Here is a 21,208-nt window from a genome sequence, read left to right on the forward strand (position 1 = left end):
GATAAAGAGGAATAGATGAGCCACAATCTGTAACTACATCAGTTAGGTTACAGATCTTTTCAAGTTGAGGAAACAATTTTTAGAAATGTTAAAAAGAAGCAATAACATGGGATTCCATTCCTTTCCCTTTTTTTCAGTAAAAGAAGCAATACTTCTGGTTGATATTTTGGATTATTTTATTTTATTTTATTTTTTAAACCCTTAACTTCTGAGTATTGGCTCCTAGATGGAAGAGTGGTAAGGGTGGGTAATGGGGGCCAAGTGACTTGCCCAGGGTCATACAATTTTTTTTTAAACCCTTAACTTCTGTGTATTGGCTCCTTGGCGGAAGAGTGGTAAGGGTGGGCAATGGGGGTCAAGTGACTTGCCCAGGGTCACACAGCTGGGAAGTGTCTGAGGCCAGATTTGAACCCAGGACCTCCCGTCTCTAGGCCTTACTCTCCATCCACTGAGCTACCCAGCTGCCCCTGGAGTAGTTTTTTTTTAAAAATCTGTTTTTACAGTAAAATTCCATTTTTAAGTCAGAAATAGATGCTAGAAGATTAAAAAAAAAACCAGTTGATTCTGGTCTGCCTGGAATAATTGAGCTTTGCCTGGATCCAAGAATTGTCTTTACCTGTGATGTCATATCCCAAGGAACAAACACTCTCCGCAGAGGGATTAATTAGGTCAATTCAATTACAGGGCAGCTGAGGCCTGAGATCTGGCTGAATCACTGAGCCAAAGGAAACTAGGGGAGGTCAGAAGGAAGGACACCGGCTTTGAGGGAGATGGGGTGGAGCTGAAGCTGCCTGCAAGGAAGGGATGGCGTCGGGTCCCCTGCAGCAGGGATGGGGGAGGTTGCGGGAACCGTGGGGAGAGGACGAGATCCAGCAGTCCCCAAAGTCAGGGGAGGCTGAAAGCTGGGGCTCTCATGTGCCCGGGAGAGGGACGGAGTTCTAGTTTTGCCAGAGGACGATGATGGTGGTGAGGGAGGAAGTCATGAATACCAGGTAGATGCAGAAGAGCAGCGTGTCTAGAACGAGGCTGAATTTCACCCAGATGTCAACTTTCTGCTGATGCTCCAGCTGGGCCCATGTGGATGGGAGGTCTCCGTTCAGCCAGGCCCTCCCTCCCAGCTCCTTCAGGCCTGTGGAGAAGACCAGCGCTTAGCCTAAGACTGGGTTGGACACCCCGATTGGGAAGGACCAGCTCTGGAAATGGCAAAGTAGAGGGACTCGTGGTATGGAACAAAGGAGACGGGAGAGCGCTGGCGCCACTTACTAGGCACGCAGATGGCGCTGGGGTCCGGAGGCCCATTCTCCTTCCTCAGCCTCTTCTGGCAGCAGGCCGTGGCTCGGAGGTAGTGCAGCAGCAGTGAATGGAGCCAGAGGGGCATGGGAGGGGGCTGCTTGGTCACCAGATTCAGCAGGTAGGTGAGGAAGATGGCCTCCAGCAGGCTGACTACCATCAGGGACAAGCACAGAGCAAAGTACACACCTGGGGGGGGTCATACGAGGGGACTTCAGTGAGCAAGAACCAGGGTGACCTCCAGCCTCCTCCCATGACCTCTTCCCTGAACCCCAACCCCAATCCCTTAATACCACTCTTTCCCAGGATCCCTTGCTCCCCCCTGCGTGCCCCCCAGAGCCTCCCACTTCTCTCCTCCCCTCTGTTCTTCCTCTCCACAGTGGAGGGAGCCATACTGATGAGTGGGGTGCCGCTGGCTGGCAATAAATCATTCATCATGAGCAGGAAGACGGTGTATCCCAGGAGCAGAGTCATCTTGAAGGGGGCTCGGTTGCCACTCTCAGCTGGCAGGAAGAAGCTCAGGGCATCGATGGCGATCAGAAATCCACTGGGCACCAGCAGATTTATGATGTAGAGCCTGGGTCTGCGCCTGATGGCTACCTGGAGGGAGAAGGAGGAAGGGGGGATTACGTGGAAGCTGGCCTTCATAGGAAGAGCCATGATTAGTCTAAAGGCTGCCCTCTTCTTTGTCAAGGACCCAGAAAGTACTGCCCCAAATTCGCCAGAAAACCGAGTATAACGCTTTGGCCATAATTTCAAGATATTTATAGTTTAAATAACAAAAATGTATCATCGTAATCTATAACTGTATTCATAAACCAAAATAGGTCAATGAATAGAGGTGTCTAGAGTGCACAGAGTGTCTACACTACACTATAGCAAAGGTTTCATCCTCGGCACGGAACTCCCAGACTTCTCTGTATGTGGCCACATGCGTGTCACCAAAAATGGCTACTCGTGTCTGTGCTGACACGCGTGTCATAGGTTTGCCATCACCGCCGTAGGATAAGGCGCTGTTGAGATGCCTTTCATGGGAGGGATGTCTGGTCCTAGGCATGAAGCAATAGGAAGCCCGATTGAAGGTTTGTGGGCCTCTAGGGACTGTTTTCACTTTTCCCTTTGTATCCCCAGCACCTAGCACAGTGCCTGGCACATACTAGTTGCTTAATACATGCTTGCTGATTGACTGATTGATTGAAGAGGCAAGGGTTTGGTGAAGATTTCTGGCAAGGGTGAGACTTGGGGGGGGGGCAGCTCGGTAGCTCAGTGGATGGAGAGCCAGGCCTAGAGACGGGAGGTCCTAGGTTCAAATCTGGCCTCAGACACTTCCCAGCTGTGTGACCCTGGGCAAGTCACTTGACCCCCATTGCCCACCCTTACCACTCTTCCACCTAGGAGCCAATACACAGAAGTTAAGGGTTTAAAAAAAAAAAAAAGGGTGAGACTTGGATGTTTGTAATATATCCAAGAAGGTCATAAAGTCTGATCCTTCACACTCACATAGAATACAATCTGGTCGTATAGGCTGGAGCCCACAGCCAGCTTCGGGGTTGCTTTTTTGATGTCCAGCAACTGCCACTCCCCTTGGGTCTGGACAAGATCTTGTGAAGTGTCTGTCATCTGCCACACTTCCTTTTCCAGGCCCAACAACATGTCGTTCACTGCAGAGGAGAACCAACTCATTCGGCTTCTCAATGACCACTTCCCTCTGGTCTAGCCTCTTCCTTCTTTTCTCTCCTCAAGCAGGAGACTTGACAAACCCTTCACACCTTCTTTGCTCTCCTCCATCTGAAGCCTTCCACTAACCCACCCAATCCCCTCAACCTTTGCCTGGGGTTTTGTCATTGGAATTAAAAAAATTAAATCTTACTTTTTTCAACCAGCTAACTTAGTAGCTAGTTAACCCCTTTCTCTTCCTCTTTCCCCCTCCCCCACATACATACAAAGAAAATAAGAAAAAAAGATACAATACAATATGTGATCATTATATAATTATGTAAATTTTATATTATGGAAATATATAGAAATATTTATATTATATATAATATAATAAATATGAATAGCCAAGCTAAAGAAATTCCCATATTGATCACATCCAAAAAAAAAATAGGTCTCAATCTGCATCTTGAGACCATCACTTCTCAGTCAAGAGGTGGGAAACATTTGTCATTGAATTTGCCCAAAATACTCCTTACTCTCTATCACTCCTCTATCTGTGTTATCTCCCCTCATAAGAATGTAAATCTTTTGGGACAAGTACTGCCTTTGATCTTGTGTTTCTATCCCCAGCACAGTGTTTGGCAAATAGATGGTGCTTACAAAATGCCTTTTCTTTCTCTTTTTCTTTCTTTCTTTCTTTCTTTCTTTCTTTCTTTCTTTCTTTCTTTCTTTCTTTCTTTCTTTCTTTCTTTCTTTCTTTCTTTCTTTCTTTCTTTCTTTCTTTCTTTCTTTCTTTCTTTCTTTCCTTCCTTCCTTCCTTCCTTCCTTCTTTCATTCTTTCTTTCCTTCCTTCCTTCCTTCCTTCTTTCATTCTTTCATTCATTCATACATTCATTCATTTATTCCCAATTCCTCCACTGGTCACCTTGATTCCTATGGCCACTCCCACTCTAGCCCACCTGTGTACAGGAAAGAGCTGAAGGTCAGAGTGCAGTTCTGCTGGTCGAAGGGGAAGTAGAAGATGTCTAGTTTACAGATGCTGGTCACTTTCATAGGTTTCTTATACTTGATGTTACCCTGATAATTCACATATGCCATGAGATCTGTTGGGATCCGATCAACATCCATGCTGTTTGAAAAAAGAAGCCAGTGGAGATTTCTTCTCCTTACCCCTTCAGTTTCTCTAATGCCAATCAATCCCGCTCCTTTAGTGGCCATCTCTGGTAATGGCTCTCCTCTAGCTCCCCCAAACTCAACTATTCTAGGCCAGGATTTGTGGAAGTGAGCTTACTGTGAGTTGGCTCTTAAGTACACCTAGAGTGCCATCATTGCCCCAGTCTGTTGGGCTTTCCAACATTCCTTTGCCTGGGGATGGAGGTTCCTTCTTACTTTTCCCAGCTCTGGTACTCACAACTCCACAATGAAGATGTCTGGAAGCCAGAGGTGCTCAGCTGCCACAGTGACGTCCGTGATTCCGCCACACTCTTTTGGGTCCCAGCTGATGAAGTGGTTTTTCCAGAACTAGAGTGTCCGAGGCAATTTTAGAAACAGGAGTTGAGGAGAGGCCGGAGCCCAGGGTCTCCCTGTCCCTGTTCCTCTCCTCTGAACTTATTGAGTCATAGAATTTAAATAGATGGATAGGACCTTAGACACCAACTAAGCCAACTCCCTCAGGCTTAAAAAGGAAGAACTAGAGTCTGAGAAAGTTTAAGTGAGTTGCCTAAAGTCACACACTGAGTTATTTATTGTCAGAGTTGAGGCTAGAACCCAGACTGCTGACAGCTAGTTCAGTATTGGAACTTTCCACTAATTCTCTGTTTCCTTCCCCTCTCACTTCTATTCCTAACAACCAGAGCATTCCCTCCTCTTTCTCTAATGTGATCTTCTCTACCTTCCCTTGATCCCTCAATGGCCTTTATTATAGAGACTTTAATATTTTCTATATGAGTCTCATCTTAGTATGATGTTTTAGGGGTAAGAGATTATGCTCACTTTGAGAGTTTTTGTCATTTTGATGATTCTGCTTCCCTCTAAGGCAGTGATAGCAAACCTATGGCATGGGTGCCAAAGATGGCACACAGAGCGCTCTCTGTGGGCATGCAGCTGCCCCCATCCCTGTTTGTTATTAGAAAGGCAGAGGGACTTGGGCAGAGCTGCTCCCTTCCCTCTCTCCTCTGTGCCTGATGACATTTTTTCATTTCCCCCGCCCTTCTGACCAGCAGCCCAATGGGAGCCCAAGGGGGCTAAGGTGGGCTGCTCACAGTGGCAGAGCTAGAGGTGAGCAGAGTGCTTGGACCACTCCCCTCCCCCTCTCTATACTTGCTGAGGACATTCCTCACTTCACCCACCCCTCCACCCAGAAGCCCAATGAGAGCACTTTCTCCCTCCCCTGTGTGGGGTAAGGGGAGGCAGGGCCCTTAGTGGCGGGGAGGGACACGGCACTCTGTCCCTACAAGGTTTGCCATCATTGCGCTAAGGTTTCTATCATTGCCTTTCTAGCTGCCCAGAAACCGTGTGGCCTTGGATCTAAGCAGACTTGTCTGATTTTCATGACATTGATAGTTATAGAAAATGGAATTTGATCAGAAAAAAAAACAAAACAAAAGAAATGGAGAAGAGAAGGGGCCCTGGGAAGGGAGGGGATGAGACCTTACCAGCTCTAGCCAGATGAATGATGTAAGGAGCTGAATCTGTGCATCCTGCCAAAAGAGATTCCCATCCAGGACTGTTAGCTCAATAAGATCAGGTCTGGTCATCCTTCCCCAGGCCCATCCTTACCTATCTTTGGGACAATTCTGATTTTCAGTGATTATTTGGGGGAAAATGTCATTCCACACAAGCAAATCACAAGAAAGAGAAGGCAGATTATTAGAAAGAGCAGCCTGACCATGGACGGGGAAGGATGACTGGAGGAAGATTTCTGGCATATTCAAATAGAGAACATTTCCATTTACTATAGAAATGTCGCCGTAGATTATCGCTTCTGATAGGGTGAGACCCGCCAGGCCAACGCCCATCACTGGATCAGACGAATTTTAGACGAGGGGACAGGAGAGAAGTCAAGTTTGAGGGCTGTGCTCTGGGCCCAGAGCAAGACGAAAGGGCTCTAGTACTCACCACCTCCAGAATGGCAGATAAGGCGAAGGAGATGTTGACCCTGGTGGGCATGTTGGGGTTGACAACTGGTCGGAAGGCCTTTTTGTCGAACACTGACTGGAAAGCAGCGGGGTTCAGTCCATGCACATCAAACCCTGTACAGTTGATGGTGAAAACATTGCTGCTTTGGGCGAAGGAAGGAGATCCTGTAAGATAAAAGAGATTGCTCCTTCCCTTAGCTTCTAGGGCTGGGTCAGGAGATTATGCTACCAGCCTATCCTACATTCTATGGGATGTGCCGGGCACTTGGACATGCTGGTCTTCCCCCTCCCACTCAGGACCATGAAGCGCCATCACTGAAGATTCAGTGCTCTGAAATCCTTTATTAGATTATGGGGACAGCCACCTTGGAAGGCAGTTAGCTGTGTATGGAAGACCAAAGAGACAGACCGCTGCCTCTGATTACTGATTGCTGCTCAGACTATAAAGGTTTAGTTAGGATGTATTCCTGATGCTGGTAATTGATGGGGTAGGCATGTTGGGAAGCCAGGATGTGGGTATTTTTCTTTCTTTCTTTTTTTTTTTTAAACCCTTACCTTCCGTCTTAGAGTCAATACTGTATAAGGGTAGGCAATGAAAGTCAAGTGACTTGCCCAGGGTCACACAGCTGGGAAGTGTCTGAGGCCGAATTTGAACCCAGGACCTCCCGTCTCTAGGCCTGGCTCTCAATCCACTGAGCTGCCCCCAATGTGGGTGTTTTTGATGAATCGTAAAGGCTGAATGTTCCAAAAGATGGAAGGAATAGTATTTGGTTTGTGATGTGACCGACTGAGGGGAATTGGTAAACATGTGAGCCTGAGGAAGGGTTGGCATCAGGTGCCACCTTCAAGAGCATTTGAGGATTCATTTCGAGACTCCAGGTAGAGTTAGATAGACCTGCTTCCACATTCAGAGTGTCCAAGCCATTAGAGTTGTGGGAACAACTATGGGAGGTGGGAACAGAGGTGCCAATCGCCATGGACAAATATGACCTCTCAGGGCACCGAGGATGACTCTTGAGAGATGCGAAGATAATTAGACAGTCATCCTCAGTCTCCAGTCAGTTCTGTACCGGAAAAGAGGATGCTCATAGGGATGCAAATGAATCCGGAGCCAGAACATTTCAGTTTGTTTGAATGGGTACCTGACCCCTTCCTATCTGGATCAAAGAATGCGGGATTGGCTGGTAGGCAAATGGCGGAAGATGCTGTGGTATGTGCTCAGCCCCTGACTTCTCCTGGGGTTCCTGCCTCTATGCAAAACTCACCTACATGCAAACTCAGCCTTACGCTGGTGATAGCCCCTCAACCCGACCTTTCTTTCCTTCCTTCCCTTCTCCCCGAGCTCCCATGGTCCTGTTGGTTTATTCTGCCCTGACCCTTCCCTCCAAGTCAAAGGTGAGTCTGCCTTAATTTCCAAGGGCTCCCCGTCCTACAAAGGAAAGAAATGGGAAACAGTCACATCATGGAAGAACATGAGATATGTGTGAGGCGAAGGAATTCCCTAGTTAGTTCAACTGTTCCACAAACGTTTTTGGAATACTTTCTGTCCTTCTAAGGCTTGATTTCCCAGACATCTTGACCATTTTGAAGATCTAGGGAGAGGGGGAAGCCAGGTGGCTCAGTAGATAGAGAGCCAGACCTGGAGATGGGAAGTCCTGGGTTCAAATCTGATCTCAGACACTTCCCAGCTGTGTGACCCTGGGCAAGTCACTTAACTCCCATTGCCTAGCCCTTACCATTCTTCTGCTTTGGAAATAATACACAGTGTTGATTCTATAATCAAAGGTAAGGATTAAAAAAAAAAGATCTAGGGAGGGTTTGGGCTTTCATGTCAGTATCCCTAATTGATTGTCCAGCTTCTATTCTACCTGACCACTCTGGGGCTCCAACAGACCACCTTGCAGGCATTTTTGTTTTCCTGGTGTTGTCTTCTGACTTCTCTGAGATCTTCTTCCTTAGCCAGTGGGCCCAGTTATTATCTTTGTAATATCACAGGATTCCAGCTGCTCAGGCTTGGAAGGGACCACAGAGACCAGTTCAAACCTAATCAAGAATGCCCAACCTCTAGTCATCGTTCCTCAGGTGGGGGCGGGGAGCCCATTCTACACTTGGGCAGCTGATCCATTGGGAATAGCTTCGTTTTCTTCTTCTTCCCAGTCTGGATCTGCCTGGGTGGCAACTTCTAGCCTCTGAATCATGAGATTATACTGTTAGAGCAGGAAGGATTTCAGAGCCATCTTGTCCAAACCCTTCTTTTACAGAGGAGGAAATTATGCTCAGAGAAGTCAAAGGACTTGCCCTAGGTCACACAGGACGTATCAGAACTGAGATGAGAACCCTGGTTCTCTGACTCCAAATCTAATTCTCTTTTCATCGAACAGTCATCGCTCCTTCTCCTGTCCTTTGGGACCAAGCAGAACAAATCTAACTTGTGTGGCATGACAGCACTTGAAATCAATTTCACTGGACAAACATTCATTAAGAGTGGATAAACCAGGGGGCAGCTGGGTAGCTCAGTGGATGGAGAGCCAGGACTAGAGACGGGAGGTCCTGAGTTCTAATCTGACCTCAGACACTTCCTAGCTGTGTGACCCTGGACAAGTCACTTGACCCCCATTGCCCACCGTTACCACTCTTCCACCTAGGAACCAGTACACAGTATTGACTCCAAGACGGAAGGTGAGGGTTTTAATAATAAAAAAAAATTAAAAAAAAAAGAGTGGATAAACCACTATTATTGAGCACATAAAGGAAACCAAGACAAAAACAGTCCCTGTCCTCAAGGAGTTTATATCCTGAAGGGATACAGTGTGTAGATAAGTAAATAAAAAGCCTGTACATAGTGATACAGACTAATTAAGAGACAGACAGATACAGAGAGAGGTTAAAAGAAAATGCAGGACAAATAGACAGACAGATAGGCAGGGAGAGAGAGAAAGAGAGAGGGAGAGAGAAAGAGAGAGAGAGGGAGAGAGAAAGAGAGAGAGAGAAAGAGAGAGAGAGAGAAAGAGAGAGAGAGGGAGAGAGAAATAGAGAGAGAGAAAGAGAGAGGGAGAGAGAAATAGAGAGAGAGAGAGAAAGAGAGAGAGAGAAGGGGAGGGAGGGAGAGAAAAGGAGGGAGAGGGAGAAAGAGATGATGGGGAAGAGAGATAAAGATCTCTAATAGTTTATTGGCATTGTGAATAGGGGGAAGGTCAAGAAAGATTTCTTGTATGAGATAGCAGCTGAGCTGTGCTTTGAGAAAAACTAGATATGCTACAGGTGAGGGTATTCTAGCCTGGAGAGGAAACCTAAAGTTCAACGCCTCCATTTTATAGATGAACCAACTGAGGTGATACGATCTGCCCAAGACCTTGTATTAAGTGTCAGAGCCAAGATTCAAACTCTGGTCCTCTGACTCATACTCTAACACTCTTTTCCCTGTATGACCTAAGCAGCTATTTAAAGACATTTTTGACATGTCGTGTCCTCCTCTCCTCAGGTCCCTTCTCCCAAAATGCATTTGTGATAGCCCTAGACTCGGTAGATGGCCTCCCCGTTCAATCAAAGATCAGTCTTTCTACTCCAGAGCTCTTCCGTCACCAGCATTCTCCCACCCCCAGGTTTCTCACGTCCTTAAAAAAAGCCTCACTCAATCCAGCCTTCTTCACTAGCTATCACCCAAAAGGTGGCTGAGGTCAGACTCTTGGCTAAAACCAGAACAAAAGCCATCTACTTTCTGCCTCCACTTTGTCTCCTTGACTAGATTCTAAGCCCCCTGCCATCTGGCTTCAGAACTCATCATTCGGCTGAAAGGGCTTTCTTCCAGGTTACGAAGGCTCTCTTCTTAGCTGCCAAGTCTAAAGACCTTTTCTCAATCCTTATCTTACTTGACCTCTCTAGAGCCTTTGATGCTATGATTGGCATCTTCTCCTTGAAACTCTCTTTTCTAGTTTGTCAGGACACTGCTTCCTCCTAGTTTTCTTTTTACCCGACTGCTCTCTTCTCAGGCCCCTTTGCCCTGTTTTCATCTAAGTCATGTCTTCTAACCATAGCCATGGTTTGACTATGGTCCCCCAAAGTTCTGTGTTGGGTCCTCTTCTCTCCTCCCTCCATGTATTTCACTAAGTAATCTCATAAGCTGTCACGGGTTCAATGATTATCTCTATGCAGATGATTCTCCAGTCTTTTTATCCAGCCCTAACCTCTCTCTTAACTTATAATCTTGTATCTCCAACTACTTTTTTTTAAAATCCTTACCTTCTTAGATTCAATACTATATATTGGTTCCAAAGCAGAAGAGTGGTAAGGGCTAGGTAGTTGATGCTTTTGTGGCTCAGTCTCTCTCTGTCTCTGTATCTTCCTCCCTCTCTCTGTCTCTCTGTCTCTCTCCGTCTCTCTCTGTCCCTCTGTCTTCCCATCTGTCTCTCTTTTTAGTCTTACACTCTATCTTAGAATTGATGCAGAGTATCTGTTCCAAGGCAGAGCAGTAAGGGCTAGGCAAGGGGGGGTTAAGTGACTTGCCCAGGGTCACACAGCTAGGAAGTGTCTGAGGTCAGATTTGAACCTAGGACCTTCCATCTCTAGGTCTGGCTCTCAATCCACTGAGCCACCCAGCTGCCCCATTTCAAGTTTGACATACTCTGGGCATCTCGAATAGAACCAGGCTTAATAAAAACTCATCAACATTCCTCCCACCCCCACCCCCAAGAGCCCACTCTTCTTCTAAACATCCCCAACCTTGTTTGGAGTCACAACTATTTTTCCAATCATCCAAGCTCATATCTTGGGGTCATCCTGGATTTCTCTCTTGTACTCACTTCATATATACAACCTGTTGCTGAATTTTGCCATTTCCCCTTAGCAACATATTTCCTAAATGTCCATCACACAACCACCACCCTGGTTCAGATCTTATCATCTCTTGCCTGAACTATTGCAAATGCCTCCTACCTGGTCTCCATCTCTCAAATCTCTCCTCATTCCAATCCATCCTCCATTCAGTTGCCAAGCAATTTTTCCCAAAGTACAAATCTAACCATGAGCTACCTCTACTCAATAAATCCCAGGAAGCTCCTATTGCTGTTAGGACCAAATCTAAAATCCTGGTTGACATTTGAAGTCCTTCACAACCTGACACCTTCCTACCTTCCTAGAATTCGCATCCCTTATCCTGTCCACACTCTCTATGATCTAGCCACATGTGCTAGATCTCAGCCATGACCCCCAGCTCCCAATTCCACTATTTTTCTAGCTTTCCTTTATCTCTGGAATGATATTTTTCCTCACTTCTAGAAGCCTTTTAAGACTAAGTTCAGATCCCACCTTCTATGTGAGGCCTTTCCTGGTCTGGCCCATTGTTATGCCTTCCCTCTGAGATCGAGTTCCATTTATACTTTATATGTCTTCTACATACATTGGTAGGGTGGTGAGATGCAACAGTGGATAGAGTGCCAGGTGTGGAGTCAGGAGGATGAGTCCTTCTTGAGTTTAAATCTGGCTTCACACATTTCCCGGTTGTGTGATCCTGGGCAAGTCACTTAGCCCTGTTTGCCTCAGTTTCCTCTTTAAAATGAGCTGGAGAAGGAAACAGCAAACCACTCTAATATCTTTGCCAATTGATGCTCTAAGATGTCAAATGGGATGGTTGGATTATTGAGCCTTGCAGGTCCCTTCCATGTCTAGATATAAGATCTTATGCTTCTATGACCTTGGCCTCCCTTGGCCTCAGTTTTCCCAGATGTAAAATGAGGGGACTGTGCTGGAGGCCCCTTTCACCTCTAAAATCTATGATCCTATGTTATATACTCAACCCCAACTTACCTTGAAGCAAAAGACCAAGAATGAGACCCAGGAGCCATCCCTCCTTGTAGGGCCAGCCTCCTCCCATCTTTTGTTTCTTGGCTTATGTGGGGACTCAGGCAGAACTCAAGAATCCTCAGGTTTAAAGGAGCCCAGGGCCACACCTTGAGTGCCAGCTTTGAATATTACTGGTTTCTGGTGGCCTTAGTGGCCGGAGAAGGTCACGGAAAGAAGGCCTGGCCTTGTCTCCACCTTGGGCTATATAGTTCTGGCTCTGCTCCAAGAGGGAGTTTGGGCCAACCCTGGCCCAGCAAGAATTCTGTCTGGCAGCCCTGACTAATCACTGGGCCAAGGAAAAAGTCTAATTTACCATGACCCTGAACAATTGTTCTTGACTACAAGGGATGAGATGTCTAAAGTTCCCCAGGGCAGAGAGCTCTGCAGCTCCGGGGGATCACCACACGTATTGACTTGACTTTAGGTATATCGTGATGTATTGTCTGCCTTTGGAGAAAGGAATTACTAAGAAATTTATTTTGTTTCATAATAGGATATTTTACATTCATTGAAACTATGTGGGACAGCAAAGTGGCTTGTTGGTTTGAGAGCCAGGCCCAGAGAAAGGAGATCCTGGGTTCAAATCTGGTCTCAGACACTTCCTAGCTGTGTGATCCTGGGCAAGTCATTTAACTCCAATTGCCTAGCCCTTACTGCTATTCTGCCTTGGAACCAATTGATTCAAAAATGGAGGGTAAGGGTTAAAAAAAAAAAAGAAACAATGTCAATATTTAATGTTATCCGTGCCCTTTTGCAATCTCACAATATCTCTCCTGCTCTCCACGGTGTCTCCAATAACATAGATGGTGGCTCAGAAATCATGCCCCTCCCCCTGCCCCCCAGGATTTGTAGGGCACAAGGATGAGCTCACCTGGGCCAGGTCACTTGAGTTCCTCAGGGCCAGCCTGGTGCTCTCTTAATGTCTCCTCCCTTATTTGGGGGCTCCACTCCCCAGTTTGGCTTCTTCTCTTGTCCCTTTTGTCCTTGGCTGAGTTCTCTGATTCCTCTCTTTCCCCTAAGATAGCCTTCAAAGGCTTTGTCCGTTGCCGTCTTTGGCTTTCCCAATCAACCTCTGCTCGTTCTGAACTTCCCATCTCTGATCCTATCATTCTACTCATGCCCTGAATCTGTGTCCATCCTATGTGACATGGGGTGTTCGTCTTCATAGAATCCCAGCATTTTAGCTTTGTGACCAAGTTCAACCCTAAATCCCCCAAAGGATCCTCAGTATAACACAGTGATTCCCAAAGTGGGCGCCACTGCCCCCTGGTGGGTGCTGCAGCAATCCAGGGAGGCGGTGATGGCCACAGGTGCATTTGGGGCTGTGAATAACTGTAAGGGGGGGTGATAGTATGAAACAGGGGGCGCTAAGTAATATTTTTTCTGGAAAGGGGGCAGCAGGCCAAAAAAGTTTGGGAACCCCTGGTATAACACATCTAAAGGCTGGTTCTCATTGCCCAATTGCCTGATTATCTCTCACCTTTTGGCCATTGCGACAGCATTCCCATCAGCCTCCCTGCCTAACGTATCTCCTGAATCTAATCCCTTGCCAGCTCACACAGCTGCCAAAGAGATTTTTCCATAAGGACAAGTCTGGCCATGGCAATTAAAAAAACAGACACCCTTTAGAGACTTCCTATTGACTGGGATCAGATATCGACTCCTCTCTTTGACTTTCAAAGACCTTCACGGTTTGTCCCCCGCCGCCCCATCCTATCATTCCTCTCATTGGACATTCTTCTTTTATTCACATTCTCCAGGCCAGCCAAATTGGCCTTCTTTCTGAGCATCCATCACACATGGTGATTCAAGTGCCAGAAATGCATTCCTTCTTCCCCTCTGACTCTTAAAATGAGTCTTCTTGCAAGCTGCAACTTGAGACTTTCCCTGATTTCCCCACTTAGTGCTACTCACCTTCTCCAACTGCCCTGATTGCTATTATTTTGTATTTATTCTGTTTATCCCGATTCTGCATACACTTCATGAAGAAGTACGTCTCGTCTCCCTAGCATTTAAGCTCCTGGAGAGCAGGAATGGGTTCTTTTTGGTTTTGTATCTTCAGTACCTAGGATAGTGTCTAGCATGTTTTGTTGTCATTATTTCAGTCATGTCTGACTCTGTGACCCATTTGAGGTTTTCTTCACAAAGATACTGGCTTGGGTTTGTCTTCTCCTACTCGTTTTATAGATGAGGAAACTGAGGTAAATAGAGTTAAATATCTTATCAAGGGTTATATAGCTAGTAAGTTTCTGAGACTGGATCTGAACTCAGGAAGATGAGTCTTCCTGACTCCAGGCCTGGCACTTTATCAAGTGCACTATCTAGTTGCCCTGCATAGTACATATAAATAAATGTTCTTTGAGTGATTGACTGTCATAGAATACACTCTAGGTCAGTGATGGTGAACATTTTAGTGACCCATGCCCTGTCCTCCCCAACAAGTGCTGCACCTCCCTCGCCACATTTGCCCCAGACAGAGGAGGGAAAAAGTGCTCCCATTGGGCTGCTGGCCAGAAGGGTGGGTGAAATGAGGAATGTCTTCAGGCACATGGAGAGGGGGAGGGGATTGGCCCAAGTGCTCCATTTGCCTCCAGCTCTGCCACCTGTGGAGCTGCCCACCTTACCCCAGACAGGAGGGAGGAAGCATTCCCATTGGGCTGCTGGCCAGAAGGGTGGGTGAAATGAGGAATGTCTTCAGGCATGGTGGAGAGGGGAAAGGCAGCAGCTCTGCCCCAAGTCCCTCTATCTTTCTAGTAAACAACGCTGGCAAGCAATGGCATGCCCATAGAGAGGGCTTTTGTTCCCTCTTTGGCACCTGTGCCATAGGTTCACTATCATATCCCTAGGTTCTTTATCATTCTGGTTGCTCTCTAGCTTACCTTTTATCTTACCTTCTTTTTTTTTTTAAACCCTTACCTTCTGTCTTAGTATCAATTCTAAGACAGAAGAGCTATAAAGGCTAGGCAATCAGGCCCAAAGGTCACAAAGCTAGGAAGTATCTGATGCCAGATTGGAACCCAGATCCTCCTGACTCTTGACTTTGTCTCTATCCACTGAGCCACCTAGCTGCCCTTCTTAAATGTCCTTCTTAAACTGTAGTACTCAGAATTGGATACAATATTTTAGATGTCATCTGACTGAGATAGAACATAGCAGGACTAGTGTGTCCTTACTCCTGTAAATTCTGCCTCTCTTCAGGCAGCCCAAATCCCATTAGAATCTTCTGGTTGCCACATGATCCTGCTGACTCACCCTGAGCCTTGGAGTCTAGTGAAAACCCCCAGATCTTGTTTCAGGCAAAATGCTATCTCACTATGTCTTCCCATCTTCTATTGTAAATTGATTTTCTTGAACCCAAATATAAGCCTTTCGATGTGTAGCTATTGAATTAAATCTTCTTAGATTTGGCCCAATATTCTTGCTTGTAGAGATCTTTTGTGATTCCAACCAGAGGTGGCTAAAGCCAGTCGGGACCAGTTCTCAAGGACTCATTGTTGACTTTTCAGCTTGAACTTTAAACTTGTGCTAAAAACTCAGGCTTGATTTATTATTTTGTTGATTTTTCTAGATTTGAGAAAGTGATAGAGAAAAAGTTCCTGGTGCAGATTCAATTGAAAAGTACTGATGGGTTCATTATTGGTTTTTTAGAGAATCAGTTGTTAAATATTTACCAGCACAACTTGAAGTGGGGTACTTCATAACACAAGACCAGACATCCAGAAATTTGATAATTGGAACCATTATTTGTTGATTTAAAAAAGAAAAGAAAAAGAAATCTACCAGCTGGGACAGCAGCTGGGACAACCTTCCCTAGTGGAAGCTGTGTAGACTACCATTACAATACAGCTTATATAGGATACAAGATACAAGGCTATTCCCTTTCACATCCAGGTTCTTATTTGTCAAGACAAAACTCATCACAAAACATAGGTAGGGATAAGTGGATGACATTTAGGATATTTACTCTTCACATATACCTAAACACTCAACCTTAGTTAGCTATATGTTTACTCTACATTCTATCCTGACCTTTTTGTATCTAAACACTCATCCCCAGTTAACTATGAGTGTTTACCTTGTATTCTGTTACAAATAAAATTGACATAGATGGATATATTCAAAATATTTAATAGTTTATTTGAAGCCATATTGGTAATTAAGAAGGCCACGTGCCTGCTAAGATCTAATTCAAATGCCCTGCCATTACCTCTGCCCACCTGGCTTGTTCCATAGGAAAGAGATAGTACCAATCTGTAGGTGAAAAGTGAAGGGAGGAAGGGAGGAGGATAGGATGGATGGGAGAAAGGAGAGAGGAAGGTAGAGGAAGGGAAAGGAAGGTAGTGGAAAATTGACCAGAGCCCTCAAATGAATGATCAGAGAGCAACTGTAGGGTTTGAATAGCTAGATTTTATTTTAATTAGGAAGGAAAAGGTCTAGGGAAAACTAGGAGGTAGGAAGAAAGGGGAAAAGATGCCAAGAGAGAGATCAGGGTCTCGGGGTCCAGGGTGGAGAGAGCCAGCCTGCCTCCAGAGTCAGACCCCGAAAAGATGCCAAACTTTCTCTTTTATACTTTCCCTGACACCTCCCCAAACGGAAGTGGGAGTTATCAGGGGAAGTTGTAGCAGAGAGAGTCCTGGGAGTGGCAGTCTTCCAGGGCTTACAATAATTTCAAATGACACAAATCCCAATCTCCCTATTTAAGCTTCTGTTTACGTTGTCTTGCTTCACCACGTAAGGGCAGGAAGCCTGTTGAATCATGGGAAATGTAGTTCTCAAGTCCCCTGAGTGTCCACAGGGAATTTATATCATTGATCTGAATATTAAGACTCAATGAATCCAGAAGAACCCCAAATTTCCACTAACAATTCCATCCTGACCCATTTGTTTGTACTGGTGTCCTTTTGATATCTGCAGGGGGAATTTAGGGCTCTGACCCTTCCCTTGCCTAGGTGGTTTGCCCACCTGGAGGGCCTTGGTCAGTTTCTTAAATAATGCAGGAATGGATTAATCTACTTTGATTCCACTTTATTCTTTAACCTTTTTAGTCTACTTCAAGCTCTGATTTCAACATATCTTTTCCAATACATTAGTGATTCCTCCCAGTTTGGAGCCATCTGTAAACTTGATGAGGGGGGACAGAGAAAGAGAGAGAGACAGAGAGAGAGAGAGAGAGAGAGAGACAGAGAGAGAGAGAGAGAGAGAGAGAGAGAGACAGAGACAGAGACAAAGACAGAGAGACAGAGACAGAGAGAGAGACAGAGAGAGACAAAGACAGAGAGACAGAGACAGAGAGAGAGTCAGAGGGAGAGAAAGACGGAGAGAGACAGACAGACAGACAGAGAGACAGAGAGACAAAGAGAGACAGAGAGAGACAGAGACAGAGAGACAGAGAGACAGAGGGAGAGAAAGAGGGAGAGAGAGAGACAGACAGACAGAGAGACAGAGAGACAAAGAGAGAGAGAGAGAGACAGAGACAGAGAGACAGAGGGAGAGAAAGAGGGAGAGAGAGAGACAGACAGACAGACAGACAGAGACAAAGACAGAGAGACAGAGACAGAGATTCAGAGACAGAGAGAGAGACATAGAGAGACAGAGACAGAGAGACAGAGGGTGAGAAAGAGGAAGAGAGGGGAAAGTGGGGGAGAGAGAGACACACAGAGTGACTCCAAGGAACATCTGGACAATTGAAATCCCTTGACCATTACTATTAATATCTTGCCTCCATACCAGGCTTGTGATCTGTTTCCTAAACCAATTTCCTCTTTCTGCTCAGGTGATCTGTAGCAAATTGCACCACTATCCTTATCTGCAAAGCTCTCTGCCACGTTTCCCCACTCTGGTTCGTATATTTTCTCCCAGGAGTACATCTTTTCTGTGCTATACCACAGCCCCCTTCCCCCTTCCTGTACTTAGAGGCCAGATTTTTGATTTAAGCTATCAAATGGCCCTCATCCTTCCCAGTGGATGTGTGAATGAAACTGAAATGTTTGGACATTGTGCTTCTTTGCTGAGAAATCTAGCTTACCTTGGTGTTTAGCAAGACGACTAACCCCAAAATACCTACATATTTGAGAACACAGATTTTTTAGAGCTTTGGGGGCTCTATGGCCATGGAGTAAAATGTCCTCACATGCTCTGTTCAGGTCCCCTTAGATGATTCTTTCTTGGTGGAGAGGGGAGTAAGGGAGAGAGGCAGAGTTACAGATGAAGAAATGGATGATCAGGGAAACTGAGTATCTTATCTTGCCCAAATTCACAAGTAGTCATTGGGAGAGCCAAGATTCAAACTCAGCTCTGACTCCAAATGCCTTTGAATAGCTCTGGTTAGTAGGAAGTTCTTTTATGGTTTTTTTTCTTCTCCCCAAATCCAACCTAAATTTATAACTTCTGTTTGTCACTTTTGCTTCTGCCTTCGGGGGTCAAACAAAGCAAGGCCAATGCCACTTCACATTACGGTCCTCCAGATACTCGGAGACAGCTTCCCTGAAGTTCCTCTGAAGTCTTCTCCTTCTGATATAAACATTCCTGGTCACTTCAACTGATTTATGTCCAAATGTATTTTAGATATCCTTTACCTGGTTTTTCTTCTCTGGATTTGTTTATCAACATCTCTTCTAAAATGTGGAGACCAAAATTGAATCTGAAGCTCTGGATGTGGTCTGATCAAAGCAGGGCACTTCCCCTTCTAGTCCTTGGTCTGCTTTCTGAGACTCTACTCCATCTCCACAAGCATTTTATTCTCAGAAAACTGCTATGATCCACTCCCCAAGCCCCCCACCCCATGCTATCCAAGAGTATTGCCATTCTACTCCTCCCCCAAGAAGAAGCAGCCATTTTATTTATTTTTAAAACCCTTAACTTCTGTGTATTGGCTCCTTGGTGGAAGAGTGATGAGGGTGGGCAATGGGGGTCAAGTGACTTGCCCAGGGTCACCTAGCTGGGAAATGTCTGAGGCCGGATTTGAACCCAGGACCTCCCGTCTCTAGGCCTGGCTCTCAATCCACTGAGCTACCCAGCTGCCCCCTGAAGCAGCCATTTTAATAGGGGATGTTCAAAGAGCCTGGATGTCTTCATTAAATTAAAGAGGCGTGTATGCATGCGTGCCTGCATGTGTGCGTGCCTGTGTGTGTGAGTGTGCTAGGGAAGCAGGACCCAGGAGAGAGTCAAGGCAGGAAGCAGCCCTGAAGGGGAAGGCCTCTGGCAGTAGAGAATAAAGCCAGGTAGAAATTTAAGAGAGAATTAGCTCTGGCAGTCAGGATTGAGCTGTGCTGAAGACTCAGCAGAGATGCTCCTCACAGGGGAAGGCGGGGTGGAGAGAAAGAACAGCATGGCCCTGCTGTGCCCCAGGTGTGGGTTGTGTGGCCCATAGGTGTTGTCTATACGTGTTCACCTCTTTATCTCACATGGGATGTTCAGGGAGAACTAGCACCTTGCGTGCGAGAGCTACTGAACCCTTTTCAGGACTTGTTTCCTCCTTTGGTGTCTATCTGCCACCTAATTCTGTAACTCCAAGAAGCTGTAGCATGTGTAGTGGCCACACACTGGTAAACCATCTTGGCAGAAGGGCTAAACCAGGCTGAGAGTAACTAGCCAGTCTCAAACCCATAGGTGAGTCAGGGAAGTGTCTACCCCAAGCATGTGAAGACTCTCCCCCCTCTCAATGGGCAGACGATAACGATGTGTTTCAACAACCATGAAGGTGGCTAAAGCAGCCACTCTGGAGGGCTTAGAGCTTAGTTAGATAACAAAGAAGCCAAGCTCACCCACTATATCCGAGACCATCACTGGTGGTCCTGTCTTTTGTCTTGCCATTGGACTTGGATGACTCTGGAAGAGGGAGTAAAGCTAACGACCTTGTGCAACTGTGCCTCACCTAAATTTGATTCGTGATCAGGTCAAGGCATCATCTCAGGATATTGTTGGTCCTCTTGGAAAATGAAGGACAAACAACACTTCTTTACCAGCGTACTCTTTGTGAGACAGACCCGCCTCTTCTCACCGATACTGAAAATCATTGTAGAAACGTACAGGCTCGGCTAATGTAGATGATATTTTGTTCCCATGATGTCATCCCTGTAAATGTTTTCACTTTGAGCTAATTATATCTAGTATAGGGAAAGGTCATATAGTTTTAGGAATGAGGACCCAGAGATCTTCAACTCTAAAAGTGGTCGTGTAGGGGTCCAGGCATATATTTAACTTGATATTGTTTTAGGGGTGCTCAAAAAGCTGACTCTTATGATATTTCTTATGATTGGTTGCTGTAACTTTGAGTTAAATTGAACCTCAACCTTGTCGAATTCCTCAGTTACCTCAGTCTCCTTGTTAACATATGTATCAAACAAGCTTAGATGTCTTAGACCAGTGATGGGCAAACTACAGCCCACAGGCCAGATGTGGCCCCCTGAAATATTCTATCGGGCTGCACAACATCATTCCTAATCTGACGAATACAACGAGTAGGACACAATACAATGAAACTTCAAAAGAGTTGCCTTAGAAACAGACTGACAGAAGAGCATTTCCTTTCCTTTGACCCCTCTTTAAAAAGTTTGCCCATCGCTGCCTTCGGCCTTATGAACTCCTGATCTATACCTGTTATATTAGGATCCTGCAGTTTGTATCTTGTGATGATTACCTCATAATGTTAATGTATCAGACCACTTGTCTAATTATCATTTTCCCCTCCTCTTATACTGTTGTAACTCCAATAAAAACACCAGTATGTCCGATAAGGGTTAAAGCTCTTGACCACCAAAGATCTTCATCATCAGAGCTTCATTCCAGTGAAGCTCTATTCCACCAGAGCTAACTTGCTGTCTGACTACTTCATGTAGGAACTTTCTTTGCTTTGGGTCTTTATTCTCGCCTTATGCTCTCCTTCCCTTAGACTTTAACCCGTAACCCATTTTTCTCTCAGTCCCTGGTTCCCCTTTCTGAGTGTTCTACCCACTAGGAACTTTTGTGAAGTTGGTGAACATCTTCAGTTTGCCTCTCTGGAGACCTAACCTGTGTGTGTGAGTAGGGGAGTAGTACCCAGAAGTGAGGGGGAAGCTACAATACCAGTGATGGGCCAACTTTTTAAAGAGAGGTCCAAAGAAAAGAAAATGCTCCTCTGTCAGTCTGTTTCTAAGGCAACTCTTTCGAAGTTTCATTGTATTGCATCCTACTCATTGTATTCGTCAGATTAGGAATAATGTTGTGCAGCCCGATAGAATATTTCAGGGGGCCACATCTGGCCTGTGGGCTGTAGTTTGCCCATCACTGGTCTAAGGCATCTAAGC

The 21,208-nt window shown here is 45.7% G+C and overlaps 1 protein-coding gene across 1 annotated transcript; it reads right to left on the reverse strand.

Annotated features, from left to right (window-relative positions):
- Positions 1-938: 938 nt before the first annotated feature.
- LOC123246868 (5-hydroxytryptamine receptor 3C-like) lies at positions 939-11,955 on the reverse strand. Its single transcript, XM_044675648.1, has 9 exons — positions 11,885-11,955; positions 6,067-6,229; positions 5,604-5,648; positions 4,361-4,470; positions 3,909-4,078; positions 2,791-2,951; positions 1,686-1,890; positions 1,264-1,479; positions 939-1,129 (listed from the first exon to the last, which is right to left on the reverse strand). Exons 1-9 carry the CDS (start codon positions 11,953-11,955, stop codon positions 939-941), a joined length of 1,332 nt encoding a protein of 443 aa, XP_044531583.1.
- Positions 11,956-21,208: the final 9,253 nt, after the last annotated feature.

The sequence above is a fragment of the Gracilinanus agilis genome, chromosome 4, assembly GCF_016433145.1.
Source record: "Gracilinanus agilis isolate LMUSP501 chromosome 4, AgileGrace, whole genome shotgun sequence".
NCBI classification, from domain to species: Eukaryota; Metazoa; Chordata; class Mammalia; order Didelphimorphia; family Didelphidae; genus Gracilinanus; species Gracilinanus agilis.